Source organism: Hypomesus transpacificus, chromosome 23 (genome assembly GCF_021917145.1).
Source record: "Hypomesus transpacificus isolate Combined female chromosome 23, fHypTra1, whole genome shotgun sequence".
Classification (NCBI taxonomy): domain Eukaryota; kingdom Metazoa; phylum Chordata; class Actinopteri; order Osmeriformes; family Osmeridae; genus Hypomesus; species Hypomesus transpacificus.
Window position 1 is genome coordinate 18,121,632 of NC_061082.1, and position 14,934 is coordinate 18,136,565.

The 14,934-nt window shown below is 52.8% G+C and overlaps 2 protein-coding genes across 3 annotated transcripts in view; one reads left to right on the plus strand and one right to left on the minus strand.

Moving 5' to 3' along the window:
* The window catches only part of ptprna (protein tyrosine phosphatase receptor type Na), a 15,761-nt gene extending 13,091 nt beyond the window's left edge, over positions 1 to 2,670 (minus strand). Inside the window, 1 exon segment of the mRNA XM_047047074.1 lies at positions 2,414 to 2,670. Coding sequence (XP_046903030.1) covers positions 2,414 to 2,489 — 76 coding nt within the window. The 5' untranslated portion in view covers positions 2,490 to 2,670.
* A 5,486-nt stretch (positions 2,671 to 8,156) lies between these two features.
* Positions 8,157 to 14,706, plus strand: LOC124485661 (desmin-like). 2 transcript variants are annotated; one of them, XM_047047391.1, is made up of 9 exons: positions 8,157 to 8,823; positions 10,287 to 10,347; positions 10,461 to 10,556; positions 11,626 to 11,787; positions 12,315 to 12,440; positions 12,612 to 12,832; positions 12,997 to 13,061; positions 13,606 to 13,691; positions 13,881 to 14,706. In XM_047047391.1, exons 1-9 carry the CDS (start codon positions 8,243 to 8,245, stop codon positions 13,887 to 13,889), a joined length of 1,407 nt encoding a protein of 468 aa, XP_046903347.1. In that variant the 5' UTR covers positions 8,157 to 8,242; the 3' UTR covers positions 13,890 to 14,706. The 2 variants fall into 2 exon arrangements, with proteins under 2 accessions (XP_046903347.1, XP_046903346.1); XM_047047390.1 differs by having other exon boundaries at positions 14,162 to 14,706.
* The last annotated feature ends 228 nt before the right edge of the window (positions 14,707 to 14,934 follow it).

Consider the following 14,934-nt stretch of genomic DNA (forward strand, 5'->3'; position numbering starts at 1 on the left):
TCCGAGCGGAGAACATTTGTGTGGAGAGTCAGGTGACCATGGTTGTGATCACATTAGGGGTTGCGTTCGAAGGCTTGCAGCACCATCCGGTTTGCTGTTCCCAGCAGGGGGAGGCCAGGGCCTGGAGGCAGGGGGGTGGGGTGGGGTGGTGGAGCAGGTGTGGTAAGGTCAGGGTGGGACCCATGCCAGGGACAGCACAGCAGGGAAAACAGGAACAGGAAGAAACAGGAAACGAGGCCATTGAAACAGCCTTGGGTAGAGCAGGAACTGGCCTCCGACAAACACATACACAGTAACTAACACCCAAAGTCTAGCTGTCTGCACTGTACCTGCATCACTTCCTACCCATCTGATTGTCAATCTACCTACCTGTCTTTCTATCTGTCAGTCTGCTTGACTATCCATCTGTCTAACCACCTGTCTGTCCCTCTGTCTACATGTCTGTCTGTCTACCTGTCCGTCCCTCTGTCTACCTGTCTGTCTGTCTACCTGCCTCTGTCTGTCTCCCTTTCTGTCCGTCAGTCCGTCTGTTTATCTGCCTGTCCGTCTGTCTGTTTATCTGTCTGTCTGTTTATCTGCCTGCCTGTCTGTCTATCTTTCTGTCTGTCAGTCTGGAGAAATGGAGAGAGAGATGGAGAGAGAGATGGTGGGAGGGATAGAGAGATGGAGGGAGAGATGGAGAGAGAGATGGAGAGAGAGATGGAGGGAGGGATAGAGAGATGGAGGGGAGAGATGGAGGGATAGAGAGATGGAGGGGAGAGATGGAGGGATAGAGAGATGGAGAGAGAGATGGAGACATGGAGGGAGAGATGGAGAGAGAGATGGAGAGAGAGATGGAGACATGGAGGGAGAGATGGAGGATAGAGAGAGGGAGAGAGAGATGGAGACATGGAGGGAGAGATGGAGGGCATTTAGCGAGGAGTGTCTTTGATCTCATAAAGATGCAAACATGCTACAGTTGTTCCAGAACACTGGGAGCGTGCCAGCCCACACACACTTCAGTGCCCATTGTCTACCTATGGATGAGTGACAGGATGAAAGGAGAGTGGCTATGAGTCACACCTCGAACTGAAGGCACACACACACACACACACAAACACACACACACACGCACACACACACACACACATACAAACACAAACACGCTTCACTTGCAGAAGCATGAGAACACACAAGCATATGAAGATACAAGCAAACACAAAAGGTACTGCTCTGCCTCCATCTCTCCGTCTGACTCCTGCTATCCCTCTACTTCCATCTCTCCGTCTGACTCCTGTTATCCCTCCCCCTCTACCTCCATCTCTCCGTCTGACTCCTGTTATCCCTCCCCCTCTACTTCCATCTCTCCGTCTGACTCCTGCTATCCCTCTACTTCCATCTCTCCGTCTGACTCCTGCTATCCCTCTACTTCCATCTCTCCGTCTGACTCCTGTTATCCCTCCCCCTCTACCTCCATCTCTCCGTCTGACTCCTGCTATCCCTCCCCCCTCTACCTCCATCTCTCCGTCTGACTCCTGTTATCCCTCCCCCTCTACCTCCATCTCTCCATCTGACTCCTGCTATCCCTCCCCCCTCTACCTCCATCTCTCCGTCTGACTCCTGTTATCCCTCCCCCTATACCTCCATCTCTCCGTCTGACTCCTGTTATCCCTCCCCCTATACCTCCATCTCTCCGTCTGACTCCTGTTATCCCTCCCCCTCTACCTCCATCTCTCCGTCTGACTCCTGTTATCCCTCCCCCCTCTATCTCCATCTCTCCGTCTGACTCCTGCTATCCCTCCCCCTCTACCTCCATCTCTCCGTCTGACTCCTGCTATCCCTCCTCCTCTACCTCCATCTCTCCGTCTGACTCCTGCTCTCCCTCCCCCTCTACGTCCATCTCTCCGTCTGACTCCTGCTATCCCTCCTCCTCTACCTCCATCTCTCCGTCTGACTCCTGTTATCCCTCCCCCTCTACCTCCATCTCTCCGTCTGACTCCTGCTCTCCCTCCCCCTCTACCTCCATCTCTCCGTCTGACTCCTGCTATCCCTCTACCTCCATCTCTCCGTCTGACTCCTGCTATCCCTCTACCTCCATCTCTCCGTCTGACTCCTGCTATCCCTCCCCCTCTACCTCCATCTCTCCGTCTGACTCCTCTTCCTCCTCTGATAGTCCCTCGCCCTCCCTCCCTCCATCCACCCTTCCCTCGCCCCTTTCCCCTTCTCCTTCCTCTACCTACCTCTGTTCCGTCTCACCTACAGGCTCACCCTCTACACATCCTCCATTTCTCCCTCTATCACTCTTGTTGTCTCATTCTGTTGCTCCTAGTTTCCCTCTGTTCTGTTAATTGTCTCCCTCCATGTCCAGTCAGCTGCGTCCTCCATCGCTCTCCATCACAACAACATGCTCCCCCGACGCCTAGCTTCGTCTTACCGTATTTGCCCGACATCCCCAGCTGGTACAAGACGGTCATCAGAAACAGAGATCTCCATAGCTTTAAGTGTTGCATGATAGACAGACACCACCCAGACGCACTAATGAGAAAGGCTACACACTATTCCGTCCTGTCGGCGCGCTTGCGGTCTAGATCTTCATAATGCCTCTTCGTGCACGGAAGCGTCCGTAGCCTACCTGTAGTATCTCTCCCAGGTGACTGAGACCTGGGCAAAGACTTAGCACTCGCTACGGGGGTTTTCTCTAAAGCAAGGCGAAAACACGCACAACGCTCGAAAACCTGGTGAAAACCTGGAGCAGATTCGGACCGGGACTCTGTCTATCCGCAGTCAACCAGGCAGGGACCTGCAGTGACGTCATGGACAGAGCTACGAGAAGATGTTCGGCGCGGGAAGAGCAAGGAACCATGTTACTTGTTCATGCGGATCATTCGGGCAGCTAATGCGACGCCAGTTAAACGGTACAAACACCAGTAAAGTTGAGCTAAGCACTGTAGGCTATATATTCGCTATAAATAGTCATAGTTTGTTCTTCTTTAGAAAGGAGTTTGGATAAGATACTTTAGAATATATTTGACCAAGAAGTTTATTTCATTTTGCAGTATGAGATTAATATTTATTGAGCTCATTACATTTCTTTAAATTTTATTTTGGGGAATGATACATGGATTTTGAGCTAACTGTTAGAATGAAGATTCGGGTGTGCAGGTCATGGGCGCATAACCACATTATCCCTGTGGAATAACAATGCCATATAACTTCAATGTGCTTCTCCTTTCCACCAGAAGGTGGCAGCACAGCCCAGAGAGATGAACCACCAACACAGCTGACGGAGAGAAGGTTCAAGATCTCAGACAGCAGAGAGAGGGGAAGGAGGAGGGGAGAGGGGAGGGTAGGGGAGGGGAGGGAGGAGAGGGGGGTGGAGGAGAGGGGAGGGGAGGGGAGGGGAGGAGAGGAGAGGAGAGGAGAGGAGAGGAGAGGAGAGGAGAGGAGAGGAGAGGGGAGAGGAGAGGAGGGGGATTGAGGGGAGTGGAGTGGAGGAGAGGGGGGAGGGGAGGAGAGGAGAGGAGAGCAGAGGAAAGGAAAGGAGGGGAGAGGAGAGGAGAGGAGAGGAGAGAAGAGAAGGGAAGAGAGGAGAGGAGAGTAATGAATAGGAACAGGGGGGTTTAGGGTGGGGTGTGTTGGGGGTGAGGGGGGTGGGGGGGGCGAGACATGAGGGGAGATGTTTCAGGGGAGGAGCACACGTGTCCTACAGGATGCTCAGAGATCCCAGGGGGCGTGTCCCCTCCACTCGCCCACCCTCACTCAGACGTTCCTGTTCAGCTTCACATGAGGTTTCCTACGCCCGTCACTGTAGCCTCTCTTCGTTGTCAGGCCAACGGCTACACCTCACACAGCACTTCACCTGGAGGGAGCTGGTGGTGTAGCTGGGAGTCTGGTACCTGGAGAGATGCATCAGTCCTGTACACTGTACTGACACCTAGTGGTTAACTCTGCTATGGCCCTGACCACATCTCCAATCCCTGGTCCAAGGCTGGAGCATTCGTAAAGAACTCAGGTGGAAGCTTCTAGATGTTCTTGGCGAAATCACCGGTGCTAATCGTGTCGTGTTACGTACCCATTCTGAACAGAGAGAAATGGACAGATCACATGCTCAATGTGAGAAGAACGTCTCATAAAGTTGTTTATATTCCAGTGACACACAGACATGCAGAAACCCTATCTCTCCTTCCCTTCCCTGTCACACCAGCATGCTTGGTGCGGGCATGGATAGGTGTGTGTGGGTGGTCGTGTGTGTGTGTTTCGGTTGCCAGGAAACAGGTTGCTGGGCCACGACGGTGTGTTTTAGATACATTTACTGCACACACAGTCTCACACACACACACACAGTATCAAATTGCATGGCATGTCAAACCCCATGCACTTCTGTGACTATCTCTGTCTCTCTGACTCTCTGACTCTCTGACTCTCTGTCTCTCTGTCTCTCTGACTCTCTGTCTCTGTCTCTGTCTCTCTGTCTCTCTGTCTCTCTGTCTCTTTGACTCTCTGTCTCTCTGTCTCTCTGTCTCTCTGTCTCTCTGTCTCTCTGTCTCTCTGTCTCTCTGTCTCTGTCTCTCTGACTCTCTGTCTCTCTGTCTCTCTGACTCTCTGCTTCACAGAACCCAGTGTAAGGATCATTTCCCAACTTGCCTGTTTCCCACCTGCCCCACATTACTCAGCATCTCTAAAATACACCATTTTAAATTGTGTGACTTCTCACCGTATAAATAGACTGCTGGATCATTCTGAGTGTGTGTGGGGGTGCTGAGAGAGAGAGTGAGACAGAGAGAGGGGTGGGGAGGGAGGGGCGGGGCGGGGGGAGGTATCACTGAATGTTTAGATAGCATACTCTGCCATGTGGACACTGACACGGCCCCTGGTCTAATTTAGTCTCTAGTTAAATATTTGGAGCACAGGTCAGCTTGTGTGCATGTGTGTGTCCCGGGTTGCCAGGCAACGTTTGCCCCCCTATCCCCTCCTCTTTCTATAAGCGGTGCATGTCAGAGTGAACTCTTGTTGTGATCGCAACTCCTCTGCCCTTAACCCCCTTGCCCCTTAACCCCCCTGCCCCTTAACCCCCCTGCCCCTTCACCCCCTGCCCCTTCACCGCCCTGTCCCAGCTTCAGCCTCTGCCCCTGCCCCAGCCCCTGCCCCTGCCCCAGCTTCACCCCACTGCCCCTGCCCCAGCCCCTGCCCCTGCCCCAGCTTCACCCCCCTGCCCCTGCCCCAGCCCCTGCCCCTGCCCCAGCTTCACCCCCCTGCCCCTGCCCCAGCCCCTGCCCCTGCCCCAGCTTCACCCCCCTGCCCCTGCCCCAGCTTCAGCCCCTGCCTTGACTCTTGCCCCTCGACCACTTACAGTCCTGCCATTCCCACAGCTCAAATCTCTGTGACATCTCCATGGGATATATTAACCAGGGAAACTCCAGTCAAACAGCCGCATCTATCATCGCTCTGCCTCCTCTCTCGGCTTCTGCCTCCTCTCTCTGCCTCTGCCTCCTCTCACGGCCTCTGCCTCCTCTCTCTGCCTCTGCCTCCTCTCTCTGCCTCTGCCTCCTCTCTCTCTGCCTCCTCTCTCTGCCTCCTCTCTCTGCCTCTGCCTCCTCTCTCGGCCTCTCGGCCTCTGCGTCCTCTCTCTGCCTCTGCCTCCTCTTTCTGCCTCTGCCTCCTCTCTCTCTGCCTCCTCTCTCTGCCTCTGCCTCCTCTCTCTGCCTCCACCAGGAGACTGTCACTCTGTACGCTAACCCTCACACAGTACAGGGAACCCCCTGAGCTGGGAAAGTCCAGGTTGATACCCCATATCGTCCCACTGAAGTCATAAGAGTTAACATACCATGAGAAATGCCATGTGTGCTTGTGTGTGTGAGTGTGTCTGTCTGTGTATGTGTGTGTCTGCGTGTGTGTTTGAGTGTGTGTGTGTTTTGCAAGCTTGTGCAAGAGTCAACTAACACAGTAGGGGGTTGATTTAACTACCGTCTGTGTGTGTGTGTGTGTCCGTGCATGTTTGAGTATCACAGCTCAGCTGGTCATCACGCCTCCCCAGGCCTTAGGAACAAGGACCAATTCTTATTTCAGGACCAGGCTTGGTTAGCAAAATGAAGCGTGTGGAAATCATGGTTTCTATTTTGAGCTTTTACCATGCAGTTGTCGTGTATAGTGTCGGTTTACACAGCAGTGTCAGAGGAGGAAGGGGGGAGGAAGGGGGGAGGAAGGGGGAGGAAGAAGGGAGCAGGTAGATGAAAAGGGACAACGGAAGAGTTTCCCAAATGTGATGAGGGGAGGGCTGACCAGGGGTCTCCATGTCTGCTCACTCTGCCTCAGTGGGTCCCCGAAGAAAACCAAATGTCTCTTCGCCGCACACACGCTCTGGTTCCCATGAGCCCCAGGGGAAGCAGGATGGAGGTTTCGATGTGGAGGCTAAGAATAGCGGTGACACCAGCAGCTGAGCGCTAACATACACACAAACACACGTTTTGGCGTTTACAAAGTGTAATGTGAGGAAGGGTTACACACAGGAATAATCCAGTGATCACGGTTTCATGGTCATCTTAGATTGCCAAGTCTGGATCCTGGAAGCACCTCATCGAGGGCATTCTGGTGGAGGCTGTGTAGTGTTAAGGGTAGCTGTGTTAGAGATAGCTGTGTTAGGGATAACTGTGTTATGGGTAGCTGTACTAAAAATAGCTGTTAGCAATGGCTGTGTTGGGGATAGATGTGTTAAGGATAGCTGTGATAGGGGGTGCCTGTGTTTGGGATAGCTGTGTTTGGGATAGCTGTGTTTGGGATAGCTGTATTAGGGATAGCTGTGTTTGGGATAGCTGTGTTTGGGATAGCTGTATTAGGGATAGCTGTGTTTGGGATAGCTGTATTAGGGATAGCTGTGTTTGGGATAGCTGTATTAGGGATAGCTGTGTTTGGGATAGCTGTATTAGGGATAGCTGTGTTTGGGATAGCTGTATTAGGGATAGCTAGGGACTGTTGTGTTTGGTGGTGGGTATAGTGAGCTAGTAGTTCAATGGTGTGGCAAGATGTCATTACAGAACCATGTGTTGTCATTAGTCATAGACAAACATGTCATTGCTTTAGACTGCAGATACACATTGTTCAGATGGTCGGAATATGAGAGATAGTCCCCGGGATAGAGCTACAGCTCATTCTGTCAAAGATAAATGTATTTTTCTCTTCTCCTCTCCTTCTCGATTACTCCTCCTCTCCCCCGCTCCTCTCCTCCTTTCCTTTTCTCCTCCTCTCCTCACTCCAGGGGGTCAGGTCCACTAGTTAGCCTCACCATGACTCACCAGTCTGGGTATCTTGCCCTCCAACACTGGGTATGTCGGTTGTCTGGCTGGCAAGACCACTGACAATCCCTCTCCACTTTGACTCAGCTCACTATCTCTGCCTCTGCCCTGTGTCACCCTCACACTCTCAGCTACACACACCCACACACACCCACACACACTCTCAGCTACACACACACACACACACACACACACACACACATACACACACACACACACACACGCATACACACACTCAAAAACACACACATACACATGCACGCACACACAGACATACACACACTCAAGCACACAAACACACACACACACGTGCGTGAGTGCATGAGTGCATGAGAGCCTGTCGTCAGTAGAAGGACAAGATTTCAAAAAGAGTACGTGACCTTCGTCATATCAGGTCTGCTGTGTCCCTGTTACGTAACGCAGGGCACATGACCAAACACTTACGTAACACCCCAAGACATTCAGCCTTGGAGGCGTGTCCTCGGGTTCGTGGCGAACCCACTTCCTGTAACCTCCAGAACCTGCTTGGCAGGTTTGCCAGGTGCCTTCCATGGCCTGTGTGCGTGAGTGTTAGGGTACAGGGTGACTGTCTTCTTCCTGTTCCCGGTTTCCCGCCCCCTCACTGCCATTTCTCTGTCCTCTCTGTCTTGCCAAGCACCACCGTACCCCACCCAGCCAGCCAGCCAGCCCACTACTGGAAACCAGACCCCGTGACAGCTGAATCAAGGGACTGGAAGGGGAGAGAGTGAGAGAGAGAGAGAGAGAAAGAGAGAGAGAGAGAGTGACTGAGAGAGAGGTCAGGTGAGAGGGAGGGGACAGCCGGGAAGAGGGCCGAGGGGGGAGGGCTAGGAGGAGTGGGCGGGGCGCAGCTACAAATAGGAGGTCCACTGGTCGACAGCCCCTCATTTCAGTCCCCTCGCCGCTCCAGACAGATCGCCTTCCGCTCCGAGACCCGCCCACGGAACCCCTCCACCATGAGTAAGAGTTACTCCGCGTCCTCCTCGGCCCAGACCGCCTCCTCCTACCGCCGCACCTTCGGCTCCGGCGTGGGCGCCTCTCCCATGACCTCCTCCATGTTCTCGGGCGGCCGGGGCTCCGCCTCCTCCAACATGTCCTCCAGGACCTACGAGCTCAGCAAGGGGGGCCATGGGGGCTTCTCCAGCCTGCGATCCTCCTACAGCGGCGGCGGCGGCGGCGGCGGCTCGGCCGTGCGGCGCTCCTACGCCGGCATGGGCGAGAAGCTGGACTTCAACCTGGCCGACGCCATGAACCAGGACTTCCTGAACACGCGGACCAACGAGAAGGCGGAACTGCAGCACCTGAACGACCGCTTCGCCAGCTACATCGAGAAGGTGCGCTTCCTGGAGCAGCAGAACGCCACGCTGGTGGTGGAGATCGAGCGGCTGCGCGGCCGCGAGCCCACGCGTGTGGCCGAGATGTACGAGGAGGAGATGAGGGAGCTGCGGAGGCAGGTGGAGACCATGTCCAATCAGAGGGCCCGCGTGGAGGTGGAGCGGGACAACTTGGCCGACGACCTGAACAAGCTGAAGCTCAGGTGAGTGGGTGCGGGGGGAAGGGGGGGGGGTTGGGGGTAGGGGGGGGCGTGTCGGAGCGCTTTGGAGGGATGAGTTATGGCTTATCTCTGGCTTTCGGCTGATCTCTGATCGGACGTGACCGCGAAAGAGAAAAGTGTGCTCGTGCCAAACCTGTTCTCGCGTGTCAGATTGGTTATTTGGGAGAAAGGGTGACGGAAGGTAGCGGTTTAAGAAAACCAAAAGAGATCTAGAGATCTGGTTTCCTTAGGTGGCAGCACAACAAAGTTATTAGTAATTCACCATCTTGTATGTGTCCATTCCAAAGAACCGACTCAAGCAGCTGGTGTCTGAATGCCATCGGAAAATGGCCGACTAGCAGCATTAGGCCCTACAACTGCTTTCAGATTCCTAGAGGACAGACAGACCGGTTGGGAAGGACTGTTGAGATTTAAGACACCAGATGAAGGCTTAGTCACATAGCAGAGCAACCAAGGCCAAACTGAACTGAAAACAGACAGACAGACAGACAGATAGATAGACAGACAGACAGACAGATAAGCAGGCAGACAGACAGACAGGCAGGCGGACAGGCAGACAGCAATCTCCTGCAGTTTTTCAGGGTTCTGCCAGGTCTTGGAATAAGTCCATAGACGTCTATTCTCAGCAGCCAGATGGACCCACAGCACGGAGTGTCACTCTATATATAACATATATAACCCACTGGTGTGCCAGAAGTGTGTCACAAGTCTGTGTGTAGGGTCTACATGTCATGTTGGGGATACAATCAAACCCAGGCTAGATAGAGATGGCTATTTAGAGCTCCCAGATGCTACTGCGACTCTCCTCGTGCTTCTTCATGTTGGATAAGCTCTTCACTCTAACAGCTGAGGAGGTGTGTGCATGAGAGCACCAGAAGGTGCGGAGGGGGTGGGGGGGGAGAGAGAGGCAGAGAGAGAGAGAGAGAGTTACAGAGAGAGAGTGACGGAGACAGAGACAGAGAGAGAGAGAGAGAGAGAGAGAGAGAGAGAGAGAGAGACAGAGAGAGAGAGAGAGATTGAGAGAGAGAGAGAGAGAGAGAGAGAGAGAGAGAGAGGGAGAGAGAGAGAGAGAGAGAGAGATAATACAGAAAATCTTGAGGGCAGGGTGAGGTTGTATTTCTTTTCTGGAGACGGCGTTTGAAATGCAGTGATAATCACCCACCACACGTCCTGGCTTTTCCTATTAATACTAGAGGCTAATCTAATTGGCTTGGTTGGCTGTCTGGCTGTCTGTCTGGCTGTCTGTCTGTCTGACAAGCTGGCTGGATGGATGGATGGCTAGCTGTCTTAGAGGACAGGTGGCACAGGAAGAGGGTGAGATTGACATTACAATCAAAACCCTTGAACCCTTCTTCTAAAACTCTCCTCCCCTCTCCCACATGCTCTCTTTCTCATCAACCCTCTCTTTATCTCGCTCCTTCACCCCTTCCTCTCACCATGTCCAGACTGCAGGAGGAGATCCACCAGAAGGAAGAGGCTGAGAACAATCTGTCTGCCTTCAGAGCAGTGAGTCAGACTTTCTTTCCTCTCACACACACGCACCCACACACACACACCATACACACACACACACACACTCTCCAGGTAAAGGGCTCAGGGTGATCTCTATCTCTTCACAGGATGTGGACAACGCCACTCTGGCCAGGCTGGACCTGGAAAGACGCATCGAGAGCCTCCAGGAGGAGATTGCCTTCCTCAAGAAGATCCACGAGGAGGTGAGTCTAGCTGGCCTTACGTGTAGGCATGCAGCCTGCCAGCGGGGCAATGCAGTGTCACATAACTCCTTTGTGTAAATGGACACCTTCGCACTTGCACTGGGAGTATCGCATGTGTGACAGCCATTCACCACGGCCTCAGTAAACCTCAGGGTTAGAATGATGGTCACACACACACACACTCACACACCCTAACACACGTAGAGGAAGGTCTTTCATGTGTGGGTTGTGGTGCCCGATGACCGGTGAGCTATGTGTCGTGTCTTGCTGAGAGGATGATGAGGGTATGGCAGCTGCTGGAGCAGAAAGGGCTCGCTGGAACGTTCTTTACAGTAACAGATGGACTACTATAAATAAACCCTGGGATGCAATCAGGAACTGGACGATCCAGCCACACCCCAGACAGAACCTTCACATATTCCAGATAGAACACATTCACCCCAGACAGAACCCTCACATGCCCCAGACAGAACCCTCAAATATCTCAGAGAGAACACATTCACCCCAGACAGAACCCTCACATGCCCCAGACAGAACCCTCAAATATCCCAGACAGAACACACTCACCCAAGACAGAACCCTCACATGACCCAGACAGAACACTCACTCCAGACAAAACACAGTCATCCCAGACAGAACCCTCAAATATCCCAGACAGAACCCACTTACTCCAGACAGAACACACTCACCCCAGACAGAACACACTCACCCCAGACAGAACCCTCAAATATCCCAGACAGAACCCTCAAATATCCCAGACAGAACACACTCACTCCAGACAGAACCCTCAAATATCCCAGACAGAACACACTCACCCCAGACAGAACACACTTACACCCTTAACAAGATCTTTCTACAAAGCCAGTCAGAAGCCTTTTGTCCCCAAAGTTGTCTGAGCAGTGTTTGGGTTGACGTCTCATAAGTGTGTGTATCGATCAGTATTGATCTCTGACGTGCGTGTGTATTGATCAGTATTGATCTCTGACGTGCGTGTGTATTGATCAGTATTGATCTCTGACGTGCGTGTGTGTATTGACCAGTACGGGGATGTCTTGCTGCTGTTCTGCAGGAGATCCACGAGCTGCAGTCCCAGATGCAGGAGACCCAGGTCCAGGTCCAGATGGACATGTCCAAGCCCGACCTGACCGCGGCCCTCAGGGACATCCGCACGCAGTACGAAGGCATCGCCGCCAAAAACATAGCAGAGGCTGAGGAATGGTACAAGTCTAAGGTTCGTTGCAGGGCTTTCACACGTTTTACACCTCCCAACACAAGTAAAGTAGAGTTATTATGGGATATGTAGTAGGGGTGGTGGAAGAAACTGTAGTCACCGGCTCACAGATATGCTTGGATCAGTAACAGGGATAACAGGAAGAGGTGACAAGCAGTTGAGGGGAGATATTGAACAGAAAGATATTGGTAGGGTTCTGCAGTACCCCACTGTTTACCACACTCCTTCCTCTTCTTATTTCTTGTTTTGTTCTCTTCACATTTCCTTCCATTTGTATTCCCTCCTTCTCTCTCCTTCTCCTCTTCCTCCTTTTCCTTCATGCGCCTCCTACATCTCCTCTTTCCCTTTGACTCCTCTCTCCTTCCGTACTTACGCTGTCTTGTTCTCGTCCTCCTCCTCCCTCCCTCCCTTCCTCCTCCTCCCCCTCCTCCCTTCCTCCTCCTCCCCCTTCTCCCTCCCTTCCTCCTCCTTCCTCCTCCTCCCTTCCTCCCTTCCTCCTCCTCCCTTCCTCTTCCTCCCCTCTGCAGGTTTCAGACCTGAGCCAGGCAGTGAACAAGAACAACGATGCCCTGAGACAGTCTAAGCAGGAGAGCATGGAGTTCAGACACCAGATCCAGTCCTACACCTGCGAGATCGACTCCCTCAAGGGAACCGTGAGTCCTATCTATCTATCTATCCATCTATCTCTGTCTGTCTGTCTATCTGTCTGTCTGTCTGTCTGTCTGTCCATCCGTCTGTCCATATGTCCGTCTGTCCGTCTGTCTGCAAGCGTGTCTATCCCTTCATTCACCCCCCCCCCCCCCTCTCCTCTGACCCGCGTGCAGAACGAGTCCCTGCTGAGACAGATGCGTGAGATGGAGGACCGCATGGGCAACGAGAACGGAGGCTTCCAGGACACCATCACCCGCCTGGAGGGAGAGATCGCCAAGATGAAGGACGAGATGGCCCGCCACCTCAGGGAGTACCAGGACCTGCTCAACGTCAAGATGGCCCTGGACATCGAGATCGCCACCTACAGGAAGCTGCTGGAAGGGGAGGAGAGCAGGTCAGAAACCAGGATCTCTCTCTCTGCGTGTGTGTGTGTGTGTCGTTGCTATATAGAGCAGTAATCTAGATGCTGGACTGGTGTATGAATGGTGCTGGCACCTCTGTGCGCAGCGGGGTTGAAGAGGGTGGCCTGGGATTGAGGATGTTTGTTTTGTCTCCCAGGATCACTACCACCACCACCAAGACTGCCCCGTCAGGCTATGCCTCCATCAGAGGAGACTACAGAGGTAGGTGTACCTACATATACAGGGCCCAGACACACAGACACACATATATACACACATATACACACACAGATGCGCACGCACAGACATACACACACAAACGTACATACATACACACACACACAAACACACGCACACACACACACAGACTCACATACATACACACACACCTCTCTACAATCCTCCTCTGAGATGTTTGATCATTTTCTAAGAAGAATTGATCGCAGGAGGAACATTAACTGTATGTCCCCCTTCAGCCACCGGGGGGCGGTATGCCAGCCCAGATCCTGACAGCATGACATATCCACACCTCTCCCACATCAATACTGCTGTGGTTTTCTCTCGGGTCAATTAAAGGAGATCATTAGCGTGTACATTAACTTGGTGGGCGAAGATATATCGTCTGTGGGGGCTTGTGGGTAATCACGAAGGCACAAACAACTAGATCACCGAGTTGGTGCTGGAGGCGAAACCATGCCGCTCCAGCACCGCAGAGGGAAACCTTTGAGAACAGTGTCAATGACACGACGTGCTCCTGTTTCCATAGAGACCAGCCCAGAGCAACAGCGCTCTGGTGAGTCGTTCTCCAAGAAGACAGTCGTGATCAAGACCATCGAGACCCGTGATGGAGAGGTGAGACACACACACACACCCCAGACACACAACCCTACCCTCGCCCCACCACTAGAACTTCAATGGAGATGAAAACCACCACACACACCGACCGTGCGCTTCCAGCGTAATGAGGAAGCTGAGAGACTCTTAACAGACGCCCTCCTTCTGCCCCCCCCCCCCCCCCCCCCCCCCCCCCCGCTGCTCCAGATGAGCTAGCCGCTGGGTGAAGGAGCGGAGGGGGAAAGTTCAGAGTGTAAATCTGGTCCCTACGGCGCCCCCAGCACACCCTCCCCCCCGCCCACAACACAACCCTGACCCCCGGGAACCTGGATAGAGAGAACAGTACACCCGTTGAAGCACAGCTCCCCCCAGCCCTGTCCTGAAGAGTCTGCCCGTCTGCCTGTCTGTCTGTCTGTCTGCCTGTCTGACTGCCTCCTCTCTCTGTCTCCCCTATCCTGTCTCCCTCTTCCTCTCCATCCTCACCTTAGGTGGTGAGTGAATCCACACAGCACCAGCAGGACATCATGTAAACAGGGAGAGGACACAGACAACCGCGCGACAACGTTTTCGAAAAGACACGGACGATTCTAGCAACACACCAGCAGGGCTTGTTTGCCAAAAGTCCTCTCTGGTGAACAAGAGTGTGACGGTCTGACACAACTGGGCAGCATGTTTGTAACATGTTTATAACACGTTTTATAGCATGGTTATGACTCACTATGTACTGCTGATATCAGAAGGGATGACCTTTCACCACATGTGCAGGAATGAAGGATGAAGGTGGAGAGAGAGAGAGAGAGAGAGAGAGAGAGAGAGCGCCTGTAATGATGAGAGGAGGAGAGGGAGGGAACTAGAAGGGGACGCAGTAAAGTCATTAGTTAAAGCTCTGGAGTGTAAAAGTTTTCAGTTTGTGTGAATGTATGTGTGTGTGTGTGTTTGTATGAGTGTGTGTGTTTGTGTTTATGTACATGTCTATGGTGTGGGTCTCTCTGAACACCAACATTCTTAAATAAAGATACATGAAGAAAAAAAAGCAACCTTGAAAATGTTTTTTTTTTTTTTACAAAAGCCTGTCTCAAGCATTCATTATTTACAGGAATTTATCACACTAGACAGATACAGAGCAAAAGAAAAGGTTTGGGGTTTGGTAATGCTTGTGCCTATGCTGTGCAGGTCAACACACAGGCAGGTAGACAGACATACGATAGGAAGAGGAGGGTGTGGAGGAAGAGGAGGTGGAAGAGGAAAATGATAAAAGGAG